Below are 15,552 nucleotides of genomic sequence, written 5' to 3'. Positions count from 1 at the left end.
CGTTTATAGTTACTGCTGCAAAACTTTGGACATTGCCAAAACATTCAAATATATCTCTGCAAGTATTTTATGTATTTCTAATTTGATTGCCAAAATGAAGAAACATAAAGAAACAGTAAAACAAAATCATTCACAGAGGACCAACATATGAAGTAGCAAGCTACGTGCAGCATTCAAAGCCTGGTTTGTCCAGAGGAGGCTCACCCCAGCTAGGGTAGCACATATGGCTGAGGAAGGAAAAGACAGACAGGGTGCAATAACCCCAAATTGAGAGTGCACAGGAATGGAACTCAGATGAGGTGAATAGCAGAGGTCAGTAGTGACATTTGAGCAGTTTAATAGCCTGCACTGTCCTGACACGTGCAGGAAGAATGTCATTTGGATGAGGTCATCGTTGGCCACAGATACAAATAGATCTTTATCTCAAATGGACAGACACCGTTCTCTGGGAGAAGACACAGAAAATCAGACAGAAAGGGAAGAAAAAAAATAGTTTTAAGTTCTTGGTGACAAGCTGCTAGGATATACGACTTGACTCTAGTGCCTGTCTAAATTTAAGGCTTTCATCCTTCAAAGGATAATATCAAAGTGCAGTGTGTTACTAAGTACAGTCAGTATGACTGTTTTGCAATAATATCTAACAATTTATCATTTCTCTTTTTTTTGTATAAAGGACTTGAGTGAAGAATTAAGGTTGTGGCAGTTCATATTCACTATACCCTGATGCACAGCAGGAGACATGTACTGGACTGCCAAAGAGATTGGACCTCAGAGAATGAAACAGTTTCCTACTTGGCACTGATGACAGTCTCAGGAAGTTCAATAAACAGAAGAAGCTTTGATATCAACATGTCACTTTAGTGTTGTGGAAGGTTTTCTGGAACATTTGTCCAAGAAGTGGAAGAAAAATATCAAAGAGAGATTGCATCTTCACTTGAAGAATTGAAGACTTTGTATATAGTACAAACATTCTATTTTCTCTTTAATAATTTTGGGCAGAAAAGGTTTGAAAAGGAAAAGACAGGATTTAATGAATAGGAACACAGTGTAAAAACAAAATATAAATGATAAAATTACAAAACACATCAGTTAGGTCACAGAGAGAACACTGTCTGACTACAGACAGGATAAACCATGAAGTATACATTATGCAGATTCAGGGTTGAAATACAGCAGCTTTGAAGAAAGGCTTCTGTTAAAGGGAATATTTCAACAGGAACTAACAAAAACTAAATTAAAAATTAATATTCTTTAAAACTGTGGGTTTCAGTCGGGTGTCTAAGGAAACGTTCACACCCACACCTCAAGGTTCAACAACAGCTTCTTCCCCAATGCCATCAGCTTCTTGAACCGACCTAAAACACCCTATCACAACCTCAGACTATCCTTCTTTTGCTCTCTCTCAACTTGCACTGGTGTTGTCGTGTTTATTTTGTTGTTCATTTTTGTACACGTGTAAGTTATGTATAACTTATAGAACCATAGAACCATACAGCACAAAACAGGCCCTTTGGCCCACTGTGTCGTGCCGTCCATCAGACCACCCTCACACTACCTAACCCCTTCCTCCCGCATATCCCTCTATCTCACGTTCCTCCATATGCCTATCCAACAAGCTCTTGAACCTGTTCAATGTATCTGCCTCCACCACCACCCCAGGCAGTGCATTCCATGCACCAACCACTCTTTGGGTGAAAAACCTCCCTCTGACATCTCCCCTGAACCTCCCACCCATAACCTTAAAGCCATGCCCTCTCGTCTTGAGCATTGGTGCCCTGGGAAGGAGGCGCTGACTGTCTACTCTATCTATTCCTCTCAATATTTTATATACCTCTATCATGTCTCCTCTCATCCTCCTCCTTTCCAGTGAATAAAGCCAGAGCACCTTAAGCCTCTCCTCATATTCAATACCCTCCAATCCAGGCAGCATCCTGGTAAATCTCCTCTGCACCCTCTCCAATGCCTCCACATCCTTCCTATAATGAGGCGACCAGAACTGAACACAGTACTCTAAATGTGGCCTAACTAGAGTTTTGTAAAGCTGCATCATAACCTCGCGGCTCTTAAACTCAATCTCACGACTTATGAAAGCCAACATCCCATTGGCCTTCTTAACTGCTCTTTCCACCTGTGAGGCAACTTTCAACGAACTGTGAATATGAACCCCCAGATCCCTCTGCTCCTCCACACTGCCAAGTACCTTGCCGTTTACCCTGTACTCTGCCCTGGAGTTTGTCCTTCCAAAGTGTACCACCTCACACTTCTCCGGATTGAACTCCATCTGCCACTTGTCAGCCCAGCTCTGCATCCTATCAATATCCCTCTGTAAGCTCCGACAGCCCTCCACACTATCCACAACACCGCCTATCTTAGTGTCGTCCGCAAACTTACTAACCCAGCCCTCCACCCCCTCATCTAAGTCATCTATAAATATCACAAAAAGTAGAGGTCCCAGAACCGATTCCTGCGGGACACCACTAGTCACTGCCTTCCAATCCGAGGGCACTCCTTCCACCACAACCCTCTGCTTTCTACATGCAAGCCAATTCCTAATCCACACAGTTAATTTAAGTTTATGTTAACTCATGTTTGTAATTTCCTGTGCTGCAAAAAGTTAATTTTCATGGCCTATGTATGTATGCCTATGACAATAAACGTGAGTTTGAAGACTTATTTCATTTATCAGCAAAAGGACTTACCAATGTATAAAATATTAAAATTAAGGATCAGGTTTAGATGAAAAACCTTATGCTGCAAGGATTGTCGAAGTATAATGTGCATTCTATTCGAACACACACACAAAATTCATCATATACAGTGGCATGCAAAAGTTTGGGCACCCCTTGTCAAAATTGCTGTTACTGTGAATAGTTAAGTGAGTAAAAGATGACCTGATTTCTAAAAGGCATGAAGTTAAAGATGACACATTTCTTTAATATTTTAAGCAAAATTACTTTTTTATTTCCATCTTTTACAGTTTCAAAATAACAATAAAGGAAAAGGGCCCGAAGCAAAAGTTTGAGCACCCTGCATGGTCAGTACTTAGTAACACCCCCTTTGGCAAGTATCACAGCTTGTAAGCGCTTTCTGTAGCTAGCTAAGAGTCTTTCAGTTCTTGTTTGGGGGATTTTCACCCATTCTTCCTTGCAGAAGGCTTCTAGTTCTGTGAGATTCTTGGGCTGTCTTGCATGCACTGCTCATTTGAGGTCAATCCACAGATTTTCGATGAAGTTTAGGTCGGGGGACAGTGAGGGCCATGGCAAAACCTTCAGCTTGTGCTTATTGAGGTAGTCCATTGTGGACTTTGAGGTGAGTTTAGGATTGTTATCCTGTTGTAGAAGCCATCCTCCTTTCAGCTTCAGCTTTTTTTTTCAGACGGTGTGATGTTTGCTTCCAGAATTTGCTGGTATTTAATTGAATTTATTCTTCCCTCTACCAGTGAAATGTTCCCCGTGCCAATGGCTGCAACACAAGCCCAAAGCATGATCGATCCACCCCCGTGTTTAACAGTTGGAGAGGTGTTCTTTTCATAAAATTCTGCACCCTTTTTTCTCCAAACCTGCCTTTGCTCATTGCGGCCGAAAAGTTCTATTTTAACTTCATCAGTCAACAGGACTTGTTTCCAAAATGCATCAGGCTTGTTTAGATGTTCCTTTGCAAACTTCTAACGCTGAATTTTGTGGTGAGGACACAGGAAAGTTTGGGATGGCTTCCCAACAGGATAATGATGCTAAACACACCTCAAGATCCACAATGGACTACCTCAAGAGACACAAGCTGAAGGTTTTGCCATGGCCCTCACAGTCCAGCGACCTAAACATCATTGAAAATCTGTAGATAGACCTCAAAAGAGCAGTGCATGCAAGACGACCCAAGAATCTCACAGAACTAGAAGCCTTTTGCAAGGAAGAATGGGCAAAAATCCCCCAAACAAGAACTGAAAGACTCTTGGCTAGCTACAGAAAGCGCTTACAAGCTGTGATACTTGCCAAAGGGGGTGTTACTAAGTACTGACCGTGCAGAGTGCCCAAACTTTTGCTTTGGGCTCTTTTCCTTTTTTGTTATTTTGAAACTGTAAAAGATGGAAATAAAAAAGTAATCTTGCTTAAAATATTAAAGAAATGTGTCATCTTTAACTTTATGCCTTTTGGAAGTCAGGTCGTCTTTTACTCACTTAGCTATTCACAGTAACAGAAATTTTGACCAGGGGTGCCCAAACCTTTGCATGCCACTGTACATAAACACAAGGATATGTATACACACAGCCATATATAGATACTAACACAAAACATGAGCACACAGGATCATACAAACATACTGAACAAAAAGGGGTAATTTGGTTCATTGTGCTTGTGCTGACTCTTTAAACCTCCCATCTGCTCAGTTCATATTCACATGTTAGACATCCCAACTGGTGTCAATATTTCAGTAGTTGTACAGTAGTCACCAATCTGAAATTTACTGTATTGCTAAACCTTCCTAACTCATTCATCACAAGCTCCAAGTACACTGTTCTATGTAAATCTCTTCCTTTATTCATTTTTGTTGACTGTACAAAATTCACCCTTTCAAGGGATTTCAAAACTGATTGATAATGATCAGATAATTTATCCAATTTATTTATGACAGGAGGAAGAAAGAAAGAGGAACCATCATATTTCTCACAAAGCATTTTGTTCAAGGTATACTATCATCAGAAACCTTGAAAAGGTCAAATATTTGCCTTTGAAGTTCACGCTCACAATTTAAATGTCAATCATTACGTAGAATTGAAAGGCAGGATATCTAAGGGACTTTGAATAGCTTCCTTTCTCAATATTAACTGAGTCTCAGAGAAATCTGTCAGTCAATGAGCCTAGATATTGAAAGTGAAACATGAAGCACCATGCCCTATATAATACAACCTTTAGTAATTTAAATTTGCGGGGTTGTTGAGAATCACTTTCTTAAAATATATACAGTATATGTAGAGGGTCCTACTTGGGAGGGTGCAATACAGGACCTCCTCTTAGGGAACGAGGCAGGGCAAGTCAGGGAACACTTTGGCTCTAGTGATCATAATTCTATTAGTTTTAAGATTGCGATGGAAAAGGATAGGACAGGTCCACAGATTAGGGTCCTAAACTGGAGCAGGGCTAGTTTTGGGGGAATTAGGCAGGATCTAGCAGAGGTAGATTGAATAAACCTGTTTGAAGGGAAAGGAACGAATGGCAAGTGGGAGGCTTTTAAGAGTGTGAAGTCAAGTGTCCAGGGGCAGCATGCTCCTGTTAGGGTGAAGGGTAAACCTGGCAAACTTTGGGAACCTTGGCTGACGAGAGATATTGAGGCTCTGGTCAGGAAAAAGAAGGAAGCATACATTGGATATCGGAGGTCGGGAACAAGTGAATCCCTTGATGACTATAAAAAGAATACACTGAGAGGTATAGATAAGCTGGAATGGTAGCAGTCTTTTTCCCAGCGTATGGGAGTCCAGTGGTGGGTATATGGAACGAGCTGCCAGAGGAAGTGGTTGAGACAGGTACAGTAGTATTATTTATGAAGCACTTGGATAGGTACATGGAGGGACGGGGTTTAGAGGGGTATGGGCCGAACACAGGACTAGTTGGGTGGGCACCGTGGTCAGTATGGACTCGGGCTGAAGAGCTAGTATCAGTGCTGCATTGCTCTATGACTAAATGAATTTGCCTATTGGAAATAAATCAAAGGCACTTGATGACCCTGCATCCCTGATCTGGTAAATCTATTTACAAACATGCAAATCATTCAGTAATTTACAATGTGGAAGAGATATGCCTGAACTACAATTCAGTCCAAGTTGCTGGATAATTTGCGCCTCTGTCTTTAGCCTGGTGAAAGCAGCTGCTTGCCCTCAACCTTCCGATGAGTTCCACAAAGTCACTGAATTAACTGAAAGATAATCTGCAGGAAGGATGAATCTCTCTCTATTGAGGAGATTCATGTCCTTGTAATACCAACCAACTTCTCCAGCCCATAAATAACAACCAAACCCGTGGACTCTTACTCCCACAATTTTAAAGTATAAAATTAAAAGAAAGAAAATCTCTTCTTGCACTCTCTCAGAATCCAATATTCCTTTATCTTGCAATGATGTCTCTTTTGAAATGGATTTGACTCTAATACACTCTTTCTTATCAATCACTGCTTCCTTCCCTTCCCTTAAATCGCTTTGGTTAAGGAGAGGCATGGTTAACCCTGACATTCACTCAGGTTTTTACCATTATTATTTCACTGTTTCTGCAATTTATAACTGCAGGTTGAAAGGAAAAGTGTAGTGAACAGGACAGACTGTGAGATGCCTTGCCCCAGTAGTTTCTGGGCCATTAACTCTGTATGGGGACTTACCGAAATCTCATCATCAGCGGCTGCATCAAGCTGACTGCTATAAAAGCTGCCCCGGTCATCTTCATCGTCCATGTAGACTGGAGGTTCATGCGATGTCATGAAGGTGGATGGCCGGAAGAGGTGCTTATTGAGAGGGTGTTGGCGCCTGTTTGAAGTCTGAAGTTTTGAAGGGAGGAAGAAAAGCCAACAAATTTAGACTCATTTATTCACATCTGCCATGTTGTTTCTACAGAATAACACAAGAGGCAAGGTACCACAAACATAGAACAGAAAATGTCGGAGGCTGACATGTTATTTTTCAGGTACAGGCCCTTTTGATCCTCCCAAAACAATATTCCACAAAATGCCAACTAACCTGCTCAGCATTTCCTGCACTTTCAGCTTGTTACTTTACATCACTCATCTCTAAATAGCAACCTCAGTAACTAATGTAGAACAGCATAGGAACAGGCCCTTTGGCCCACAACGTCTGTGCCGAGCATGATGCCAAATTAAACTAATCCCTTGCCTGCACATGATCCATATGCCACCATTCCCTGCATTTATGTGTACATCTAAAAGCCTCTTGAACGTCACTATTGTATCTGCTTCCACCATCACCCCAAGCAGCGTGTTCCTGGCACCAGCCACTCCCTGTAAAAATACTTGCCCCACACATCTCCTTTAAACTTCCCCCCCTCACCTTAAAGCTATGCCCTCTAGTATTTGACATCACTACTATGGGAAGAAGACTCCTGCACTCTACCCTATCTATGCCTCTCATAACTTTATATATTTCTATCAGGTCTTCTCTCAGCCTCTGATGCTCCAGAGAAAACAATTCAAGTTTGTCCAACCTCTCCCTATAGCTAGTGCCTTCTAATCCAGGCAGCATCCTGGATCATTTCTTCTGAACCCTCTTCAAAGCCTTCACATACTTCCTGTAATGGGGTGACGAGAATTGCATGCATAATGGATGCAAAGACAACAATGTTGTCTGCTTAAAAAGTACCATTAACGTAGCAACAACATCCCAAAGCACTTCACTGGAATGTTACGAAACAAAAAAAAGATTCCCAACTACAAACAAGGTAAAATGCCAGATAACAAATGGTTTGGTCAAGGAGCTAGGTAGGTTAAAAGAGGAAAGAATTTTAACGAGAGAATCCCTTAGCTGAGGGGTTGAGTAACTGAAGGAACATTGCCAATGATGCAAAAAACAAACTGCTGAAGGACTCCATGGGTCGAGCAGCACATGTAGAGGCAAAGCCTCCTCAAAACGTAATCTTGAATTTATATTTTTCTTTATCACTACCTCTAAGTATCTCAATGCACTGTACAACATTTGAAGTGCAGTCACTGTTGTCATAGTCTGCAATGAATTGGAACCTTCATAATCTTCTTATAGGCGGTTATATGTTGAGGGAGTTAACTAGGAGAATGCTCTGCTGTTCTTTGAATTGTGTCATGGTATTTCTTCAGATCTATCTATCTTAAAGGCAGGAAACATTAACTGAGACACAACCTCTCCAACATCCTATCACTCCCACAGTACAACTCTGGAGTATTAGATTAACATGTTCAATTCCTAACATGGTTCTTGCATTCTCAATCCCCTGACAAGGCAAGAGTGATGCACTTGAACTAAGGGAATAACAATGTGATTGTAGATGTGTTAGTAACGAGAAAGCATCCCTGAGGGGAAACACTGCTGTTATAATGCACTCTAGTGCAGCCAAAGCCAGAGTAAACCAATCAAAATGATTGCATGCAGACTGCCTTTGGATTGAAACAACCTTTAAGAATACATTAATCTTCATCATTTTAGTGATCCATATCACATTTTGCTCCTTAACAGCTCGAGCTATAATATGAAAACAGCAGGGCTGGCTACCACAGGCAGTGTGTGGGCCAAGTACATTAATGATGAGGAAAATACAAAGAGATTGACAGACTGTGTGAAGAGAGCAACAGAGGAGAGAAATGAATAAAAAAAACAAAGAAGAACAGATGTTGAATTAGGCAAAGGAAGGATGAGCAAGTGTTTTGAAAATGGGTGATGAAATCATAAAATGGTTTCACCTAATATGCAGATGGGCTCATACAGGTAATTTATTCTTAGATAGAGAAACCAGGGGGCTGGGTGAGGGTGGGCAAGGGGGGCAAATTGCACAAACCATAGCCAAATTCCCTCTTGTGTGTATGCAACCTTCTAGAAATGGGATACTGAAAGGCATCAGGAGCAGGATGCCTGGCTGATATGACCCTCTCTTACACAGAGGTGCTGTGCTCTGATGCAGGAACTAGCTAAGATTGAAATCAGCTCTGACCTTGTGTAATTCTCACATTAAACAACCTGTTTCAGAAGATAATCAAGACTATACCATGTATGACATCACTCCCTGAAACACCCTTCACATTTCTCAGGAGCACAATAATTAGAGTCATAGAGCACTACAGCACAGAAACAGGCCCTTTGGCCCATCTAGTCCATGCTGCCTGATCTTCTGCCTAATCCCATCTACCTGCACCCGAACCACAGCCCTCCAAACCCATCCCATTCATGTACTATCCAAACTTTTCTTATATGTTACAGTTTCCCCTTAAATATTTCACCTTTCACCCTAAACCTATGTCCTCTAGTCTCACCCAACCTTAGGGGAAAATACCTGCATGCATTCACCCTATCTATACCCCTCAGAATTTTGTATACCTCTATAAGATCTCCCCTCATTCTCCTGCGCTCCAGGGAATAAAGTCCTAACCTATTCAACCTTTCCTTCGAACTCAGCTCCTCAAGTCTCAGCAACATACTTGTAAATTTTCTCTGCACTCTTAAGGGTAGGCTGTACAGCTCCATTAAATGTAACTAATTTGGGGCAGTTTATTTCTATTTATGTTTTTGTTGAAACTTATCTGAAGTACACAATAAATAAATAACCAATATTATGCAAAACCCAGAATGATGCAGCTCTATAAAACTCTGGTTAGACCACACTTAGAGTACTGTGTCCAGTTCTGGTCGCCTTATTATAGGAAGGATGTGGAAACGTTGGAAAGGGTGCAGAGGAGATTTACCAGGATGCTGCCTGGTTTAGAAAGTATGCACTATGAGGAGAGACTAAGGGAGCTAGGGCTTTACTCATTGGAGAGATGGAGGATGAGAGGAGACATGATGGAGGTCTACAGGGCACCAATGCTCAATACAAGAGGGCATGGCTTTAAAGTAATGGGTGGAAAGTTCAAGGGAGATATCAGTGGAAGGTTTTTTACCCAGAGAGTGGTTGGGGCATGGAATGTGCTGCCTGGGGCGGTGGTGGAGGCAAGAACATTGGGCAAATTCAAGAGATTAGCAGATAGGCATATGGAGGAATTTAAAATAGAGGGATATGTGGGAGGAAGGGGTTAGATAGTCTTAGGTGAGGTTTAAAGGTCAGCACCTCATCGTGGGCTGAAGGGCCTGTATTGTGCTGTACTGTTCTATAAGTACGTAACATTCCCAAGTCAATAGTGGTCTGGAATAGTGAGGGAATTCTGCAGGAATTGATGTATACCGAATTTACACTGCAACATCAGTATATGGGATTTTCCTCAATCATTTACACTATTCTGGCACTGTACTTTGCACATTAACAAAGATCTGACACCACGTAAAAGATCAGCAAATCCTAGTTTCCTGTATTTACATCCATTCTGAATCGTGTCCAAAATTTTAGATGTATCAGTATTCCCTAGCAATTTCTAAACTTTTCTTCTTTGTGAGACCTGCACTTCATCTTTTATACATCTTCGGAGCCCGTCACATTAAAGATCACAACATTCCACAACAACTCTTATTGTCATAAATAAAGGTTTGATGACTTTATACTTTAAACTTCACAACATCCATAAAATTAAAATTGCAATACAATTATTAGTGTTGATTATATTTGCTTTACACCAGTTTTTACAGCACATCTGCAGGAAATACTCATGAAATTTGACCACAAACCATCAGCAATATCCCTGCATTGAGTATAGCTTGGGAGATTTCAGGTTATTGAGGCATCCGGCTCACCATGTCCAATGGCAAATTTTTCTAAGAGTTATCCATTAGTCTCACTCTCCTGATCTCTCCTACTGTACGTAAAACAGTACCAGCACAGGAAAAGGCTCTTCAGCCTATGATGCCAAATTAAACTAAACTTGCCTATCTGTCTGCACACAATCCATATCCCTCCATTCCTTGCACATTCATGCGTCTGTCTAAATGCCTCTTAAATGCCACTATTGTGTCTGCTTTCACCACTTACCCAGGCAGCGCGTTCCAGGCACCTACCACTCTCTGTGTAAAAGACATACCCTGCACAAATCCTTTCAACTTTCCCCCTCTCACCTTAAAGCTATGTCCTCTAGTATTTGACATTTCTACCCTGGGATAAAGACTCTGACTGTCTACTCTATCTGTGCCTCTCATAATTTTATAATTTTCTATCAGGTCTCCCCTCAGCCTCCGACGCTCCAGAGAAAACAATTCAAGTCTGTCCAACCTCTCCTTAGGCTGTGTATTTCCAAGCAACAATCCCTTTGAAAACTGCTATCAACTCTGCTTCCATCATCTTCTGGTTAGTGCTTGCCAGAACCACAAATAAGTCAATCATTAAAAAAAACAAAAAGATCTCATCTCATTTCCAGCTCTTTTTGTCAATTATAGTAAAGTTGTGTTACTTCCCTATGTTACCCTGAGTAGATGAACACTTAATCAAACTTTACATTGACAGGATAGTTCCAAGGTAATGAGTTTGCCACCATCAATCCTGGTGACTATAGCATTTTATTTGGTTCCCAGTACCCACAAAGTCAGCAGTACCCCCCCAGTTATGTTACAACAATCATAGTCAACATTGTAACATGAAGGACCCATTAAGTATCAAACAATACTTAAATAGAGAATTATCGGATTATTACATCAGCCAGAAACAGATCTTAAATCTTTTATCATCTAGAGTAAGGTTTCCATAAATAAAATGCCAAATCTTGAACAGCATCTCTGAGATTGAGCTGCTACATAAATCAGTTTCTACAGTTCAGTTTGGGACAATGTTACCATTCAGTTCATCTGTCACAGTAACCAGCTCTACCTAATCTGTTTTTATTTTCAAATACTTCCCAACAAAAGAAAAGTTTATACGGTTTTTATTTCCATTTGATTAAATTCTTCATTAAATATGTTAAGAGATTAATGCAAGTAGATTTATTTCAAAACACAAATGATTCCATATTCTGTTACAACATTATAGTTGGGCAGGCTAGGGCTTTATTCCTTGGAATGTAGGAGACTTTATAGAGGTGTATAAAATCATGAGGGGTATAGATAGAGTGAACTGTTACGGATTAGGTTACTATTTGGTGAATGTCCCATTAAGACATAGTACAGTTGTGTGTGTGTGTGTGTGTGTGTGTGTGTGTGTGTGTGTGTGTGTGTGTGTGTGTGTGTGTGTGTGTGTGTGTGTGTGTGTGTGGCATTATTACAACAACAACAGGAGATAACAATGTGCTGACATTTTGGTTCAGTCAGAGTCAGAGAGAAGGAGAGAGAGGAGAAAGAGAGACACTGTCTGCTGGTCTCTGTATCGATGGATGAAAAACAATAACTGTGTCTGTCACTACAATCCACGGATGGATTTTTGGAATAATCCAGTGGAGTCCACTTTGTCATTGACCTGTAGAAGGAAATAGGTATTTGTATGGATGGCCATGTCTCGAATGCCTTTCGGGGTGGCAGATACTTCGGAACAAAGCAGTGAAGATCATCAGTGACTGAGGTGTCGTATGGGTTCCATCGTGGAACATTTGGATTTCGTAATTTCTCTCTATTCTCTCTCTACATTTTCTCTTCAGTCAACGGTAGTTTTGCAAAAGCCTTTGCTCACGTTTCACCTCATGGCTTGCTGAACTGAACTTTGAGAACTATTGCTGGACTTGGATTTTGGGAATTTGCCACACACACACTTTGAGTTTAGTTTTTGGGGTTAATGGTTAACATCTAACATTTTTATTTTTCTTATTATCATAAGTAGTTATTAATAAATTAGTTTCTAACACTTTACATGACTCGGTGTGTTTCTTTTGTTGCTGGTACATAACAGAACCCACATAGTCTTTTTCCCAGGGAAGGGGAACCGAAAGCTCGAGGGCATAAGTTGAAAGTGAGAGGTGAAAGATTTAAAAGGGGCCTGAGGGGCAACTTCTTCATGCATAGGGTGGCGCGTATATGGAATGAGATACCGGGGAAGGTACAACAACAACGTTTGTATAAGTATATGGACAAGAGGGGTTTAAAGAGATATGGGCCAAATGGGACTAGGTTAGTGGGCACCATGGTCAGCATGGACGAGTTGTGCCGAAAGGCGTTTCCATGCTCTATGACTCTATAATATAAAAGGTGGCCAGTCTGGCCAATCGGGTCTATGCTGGCTCACAGAGCAACCCAACCCCCCCATGGACTTTCCCTGTAACCTGTTCTTCCTGCTTTCCCATCAACTCCCACCAGATTCTAATGTGAGAAGGGCAAAATTTAAAAGGGATCTGATGGGCAACTTCATATAGAGGGTGATACATGGAACAAGCTGCCAGAAGAGTGGTAGAGGCAGGTGGAGTAACAACATTTAAAAAGACATTTGGACAGGTACATGGATAGTAAAGGTTTTGAGGGATATGGGCCAAATGTGGGCAAATGGGAGTAGCTTAGATGGGCATCTTGGTCGGCATGGACCAGTTGGGCCAAAGGGCCTGTTTCCGTGCTGTAGTACTCTATGACTCCCTGTGATTGTATTCTACTGCTCACCTACACTAGGGGCTATTTGTAGAAGCCATATAGAACTCACAGTTTTGGGATGTGGGAGGAAACCAAAGCACCTGGTGGTTGGGGAGGTGGGGGGGGTGGGGGGTTAGGGTGGTGGAGGGGGGTTGGGGGGAAGGGGAACCCACCCGACTGCAGGGAGACTGTGCAGACTTCACACCAGCAGCGGAGGTCAGAATCGGACACAGGTTGCTGGAACTGTGAGGCACCAGCTCTACTAGTTGCTCCACAGTGAAATCTCATAACTACTGAAGTATCAGACATGAGAGAGAGGGGTTACTGGTTACTGGATATTCCACTTGGTTTGCTATTAGACAATTGTCAGTTCACCTACAGAATAGAACACCACCAAACAGTTCTTCAAATCAGAATTGCACATTTACCAGCCCACTCCCCCACCGAACGGATTAAACGAGAAATGACGACGACAGCATCTCTGGAGGCTCCTATTGCCCAGTCAACCTCAGGCACACGGAGCTAAGCTCATACAAGCTAGGAAAGGACAAATTAACCTTTTTCAAAAAGGAAAAAAGCATAAATGGGAAGAGAAAAATGTCTTTGTGCTTTATCTGTTTAATATTATGCACACAACCACAATACCTTTTTTGAATGCAGGTACACGTTTGGAGTTCTGCCTGGAATAGGGATCCCCGCTTTAGCCAACTTAATAAAATATTTCTGCACCCTGCTGGCAACCTGGATGATAAGAAAAACAGAGAGAATAGCTAGTTTGATATAGTGCAGAAAGCCTGGGATTGTTGGAAGTAAACATTAGGTCACTGTGTCAGGCATGGTTATTCATTAAACTCTGCATTCACACTTTTCTGTTTGCCCTTATATCACATAATGAAAAGCTCACACTCACTCCTCCACGTATAAAAATATCACCTTAATGCAAGATTCATAGGGAATGAATTACATTTTCATAGCACCTTTCACCACTTTTACAGCCAATTAAGTTCTTATGAAATAATCCGTGGAATGCGGAAGAATGAAATTTAAGCACAATAAAGTTGCACTACATAGATAATGAACAGATAATTCAGTTAGTGGTGATAGTTAAGGGATAGACATTGGCCAGGATATGGGGAGGATTCCCTAGCTCCTCCCTGAAACACAACTATCCATCCAAAGTATTTGTTGTCCAAAGATCTATAGTTATTACTTTAATAGAAAAGGATTCCTTTTGTATCAGTAACCAAGGTGGTCCCAGCAGGAATGGGCGGGGAGTGGAGACATAGAGGTGGAGAGGACTGTTTCACAAAGCACTGAAAAGCAATGTTATTGTGGAGTGAAATGAAAGCAGAGGGATGGCAGCCATTCCTTGAAGGACTGTGAGCCCACTAGGGTTCTCCAGAAATCCAGCATTTTCTCAGCCTTTTGTCTGTAGTTCTATATCCCACACATATCATTTACCAAATTCAATATCATGGTGGCATTTGAACTCACAATCTCCAGGCTATTAATCTAGTACTTTAACTATTATATTGATTCACTACATCTAGATTAGTTAGTAACTTGAAATAGAGGCTGCAGGACTGTATTGTCTATACCTCTGCAACCAGTGAAGGTAAAATAAAAAGCTGGACACTCTGTGATAAACTATTTAATGTATGTGATAATGAACATTTATAAACACATGTAATAAATCATTATGACATATTTAATAAATCATTGTGCACAATATACAACCATGCTGCAAGTTCAATTAAGCTTATACTGGAGACCCGTAACACTTGCAGTTACCTGCTTGGCAGTCCGGTTACCCAATTTGTCTGCTATCTTCTGCCAGCGTCGTGTTTCCACTTCTTCCGGGGGATATTTAAGAAGCAGTTCCTCTAACCTTTTCTATAAAAAATAAAAAGGTGCTTTACTGCATGAATACTCCCTTTTCTCTTGCACTGTCAGAGAGGGGAAATCACATCTAGACCTCCTAATAGTCTCAATGAGATAGAAGAGCAAATCTGTAAGCAAAAGATGCTGAGTAGATTTAAAAGGATATTGCTAGGGTTGGAAAACTGTAGCTACTGGGAAGGATTAGTTGAGCTGGGGAGGCTACTCTTTGGAACAGAGGCAACTTAGGGAAGACTTAATTGAGGTGTATAAAATTAAAAGTGGGGCAAGTTGGAAGGGCATATATCCTTTAGCAAACTGGGCTTAAAGTAATCGGTAGAAAGATAGTAGGAGAGAAGAGAAAACCTTTTACCCGGAGGGTGGTATGGATTTGGAATGCTCTGCGTGAAAGAATGATGATGGCAGAAATTCTTGTCACATTTAAATTGTACTTGGATGTGTACTTGAAGAACCATAACCTGATGGGCTCTAGTGATGAGACTGAGTTGCTCTTTCTAGATCAGCAAGGATAGGAG

At 41.2% G+C, this 15,552-nt stretch overlaps 1 protein-coding gene across 4 annotated transcripts in view; it reads right to left on the bottom strand.

Annotated features, from left to right (window-relative positions):
- The window catches only part of zzz3 (zinc finger, ZZ-type containing 3), a 128,918-nt gene that overhangs the window by 11,808 nt on the left and 101,558 nt on the right, over window positions 1-15,552 (bottom strand). For all 4 annotated transcript variants that reach the window (XM_052012436.1, XM_052012437.1, XM_052012434.1 and 1 more), the window contains exons 7-9: window positions 14,930-15,031; window positions 13,784-13,879; window positions 6,364-6,519 (exon numbers count right to left, since the gene is read on the bottom strand). In XM_052012436.1, the coding sequence (XP_051868396.1) occupies window positions 6,364-6,519; window positions 13,784-13,879; window positions 14,930-15,031 (354 nt within the window). The remainder of the gene's footprint in view (window positions 1-6,363; window positions 6,520-13,783; window positions 13,880-14,929; window positions 15,032-15,552) is intronic.

The sequence above is a fragment of the Pristis pectinata genome, chromosome 3 (assembly GCF_009764475.1).
Source record: "Pristis pectinata isolate sPriPec2 chromosome 3, sPriPec2.1.pri, whole genome shotgun sequence".
Classification (NCBI taxonomy): Eukaryota; Metazoa; Chordata; class Chondrichthyes; order Rhinopristiformes; family Pristidae; genus Pristis; species Pristis pectinata.
The sequence above is the reverse complement of the archived record's forward strand: the minus strand, read 5'-3'. Positions and strand labels throughout refer to the sequence as shown.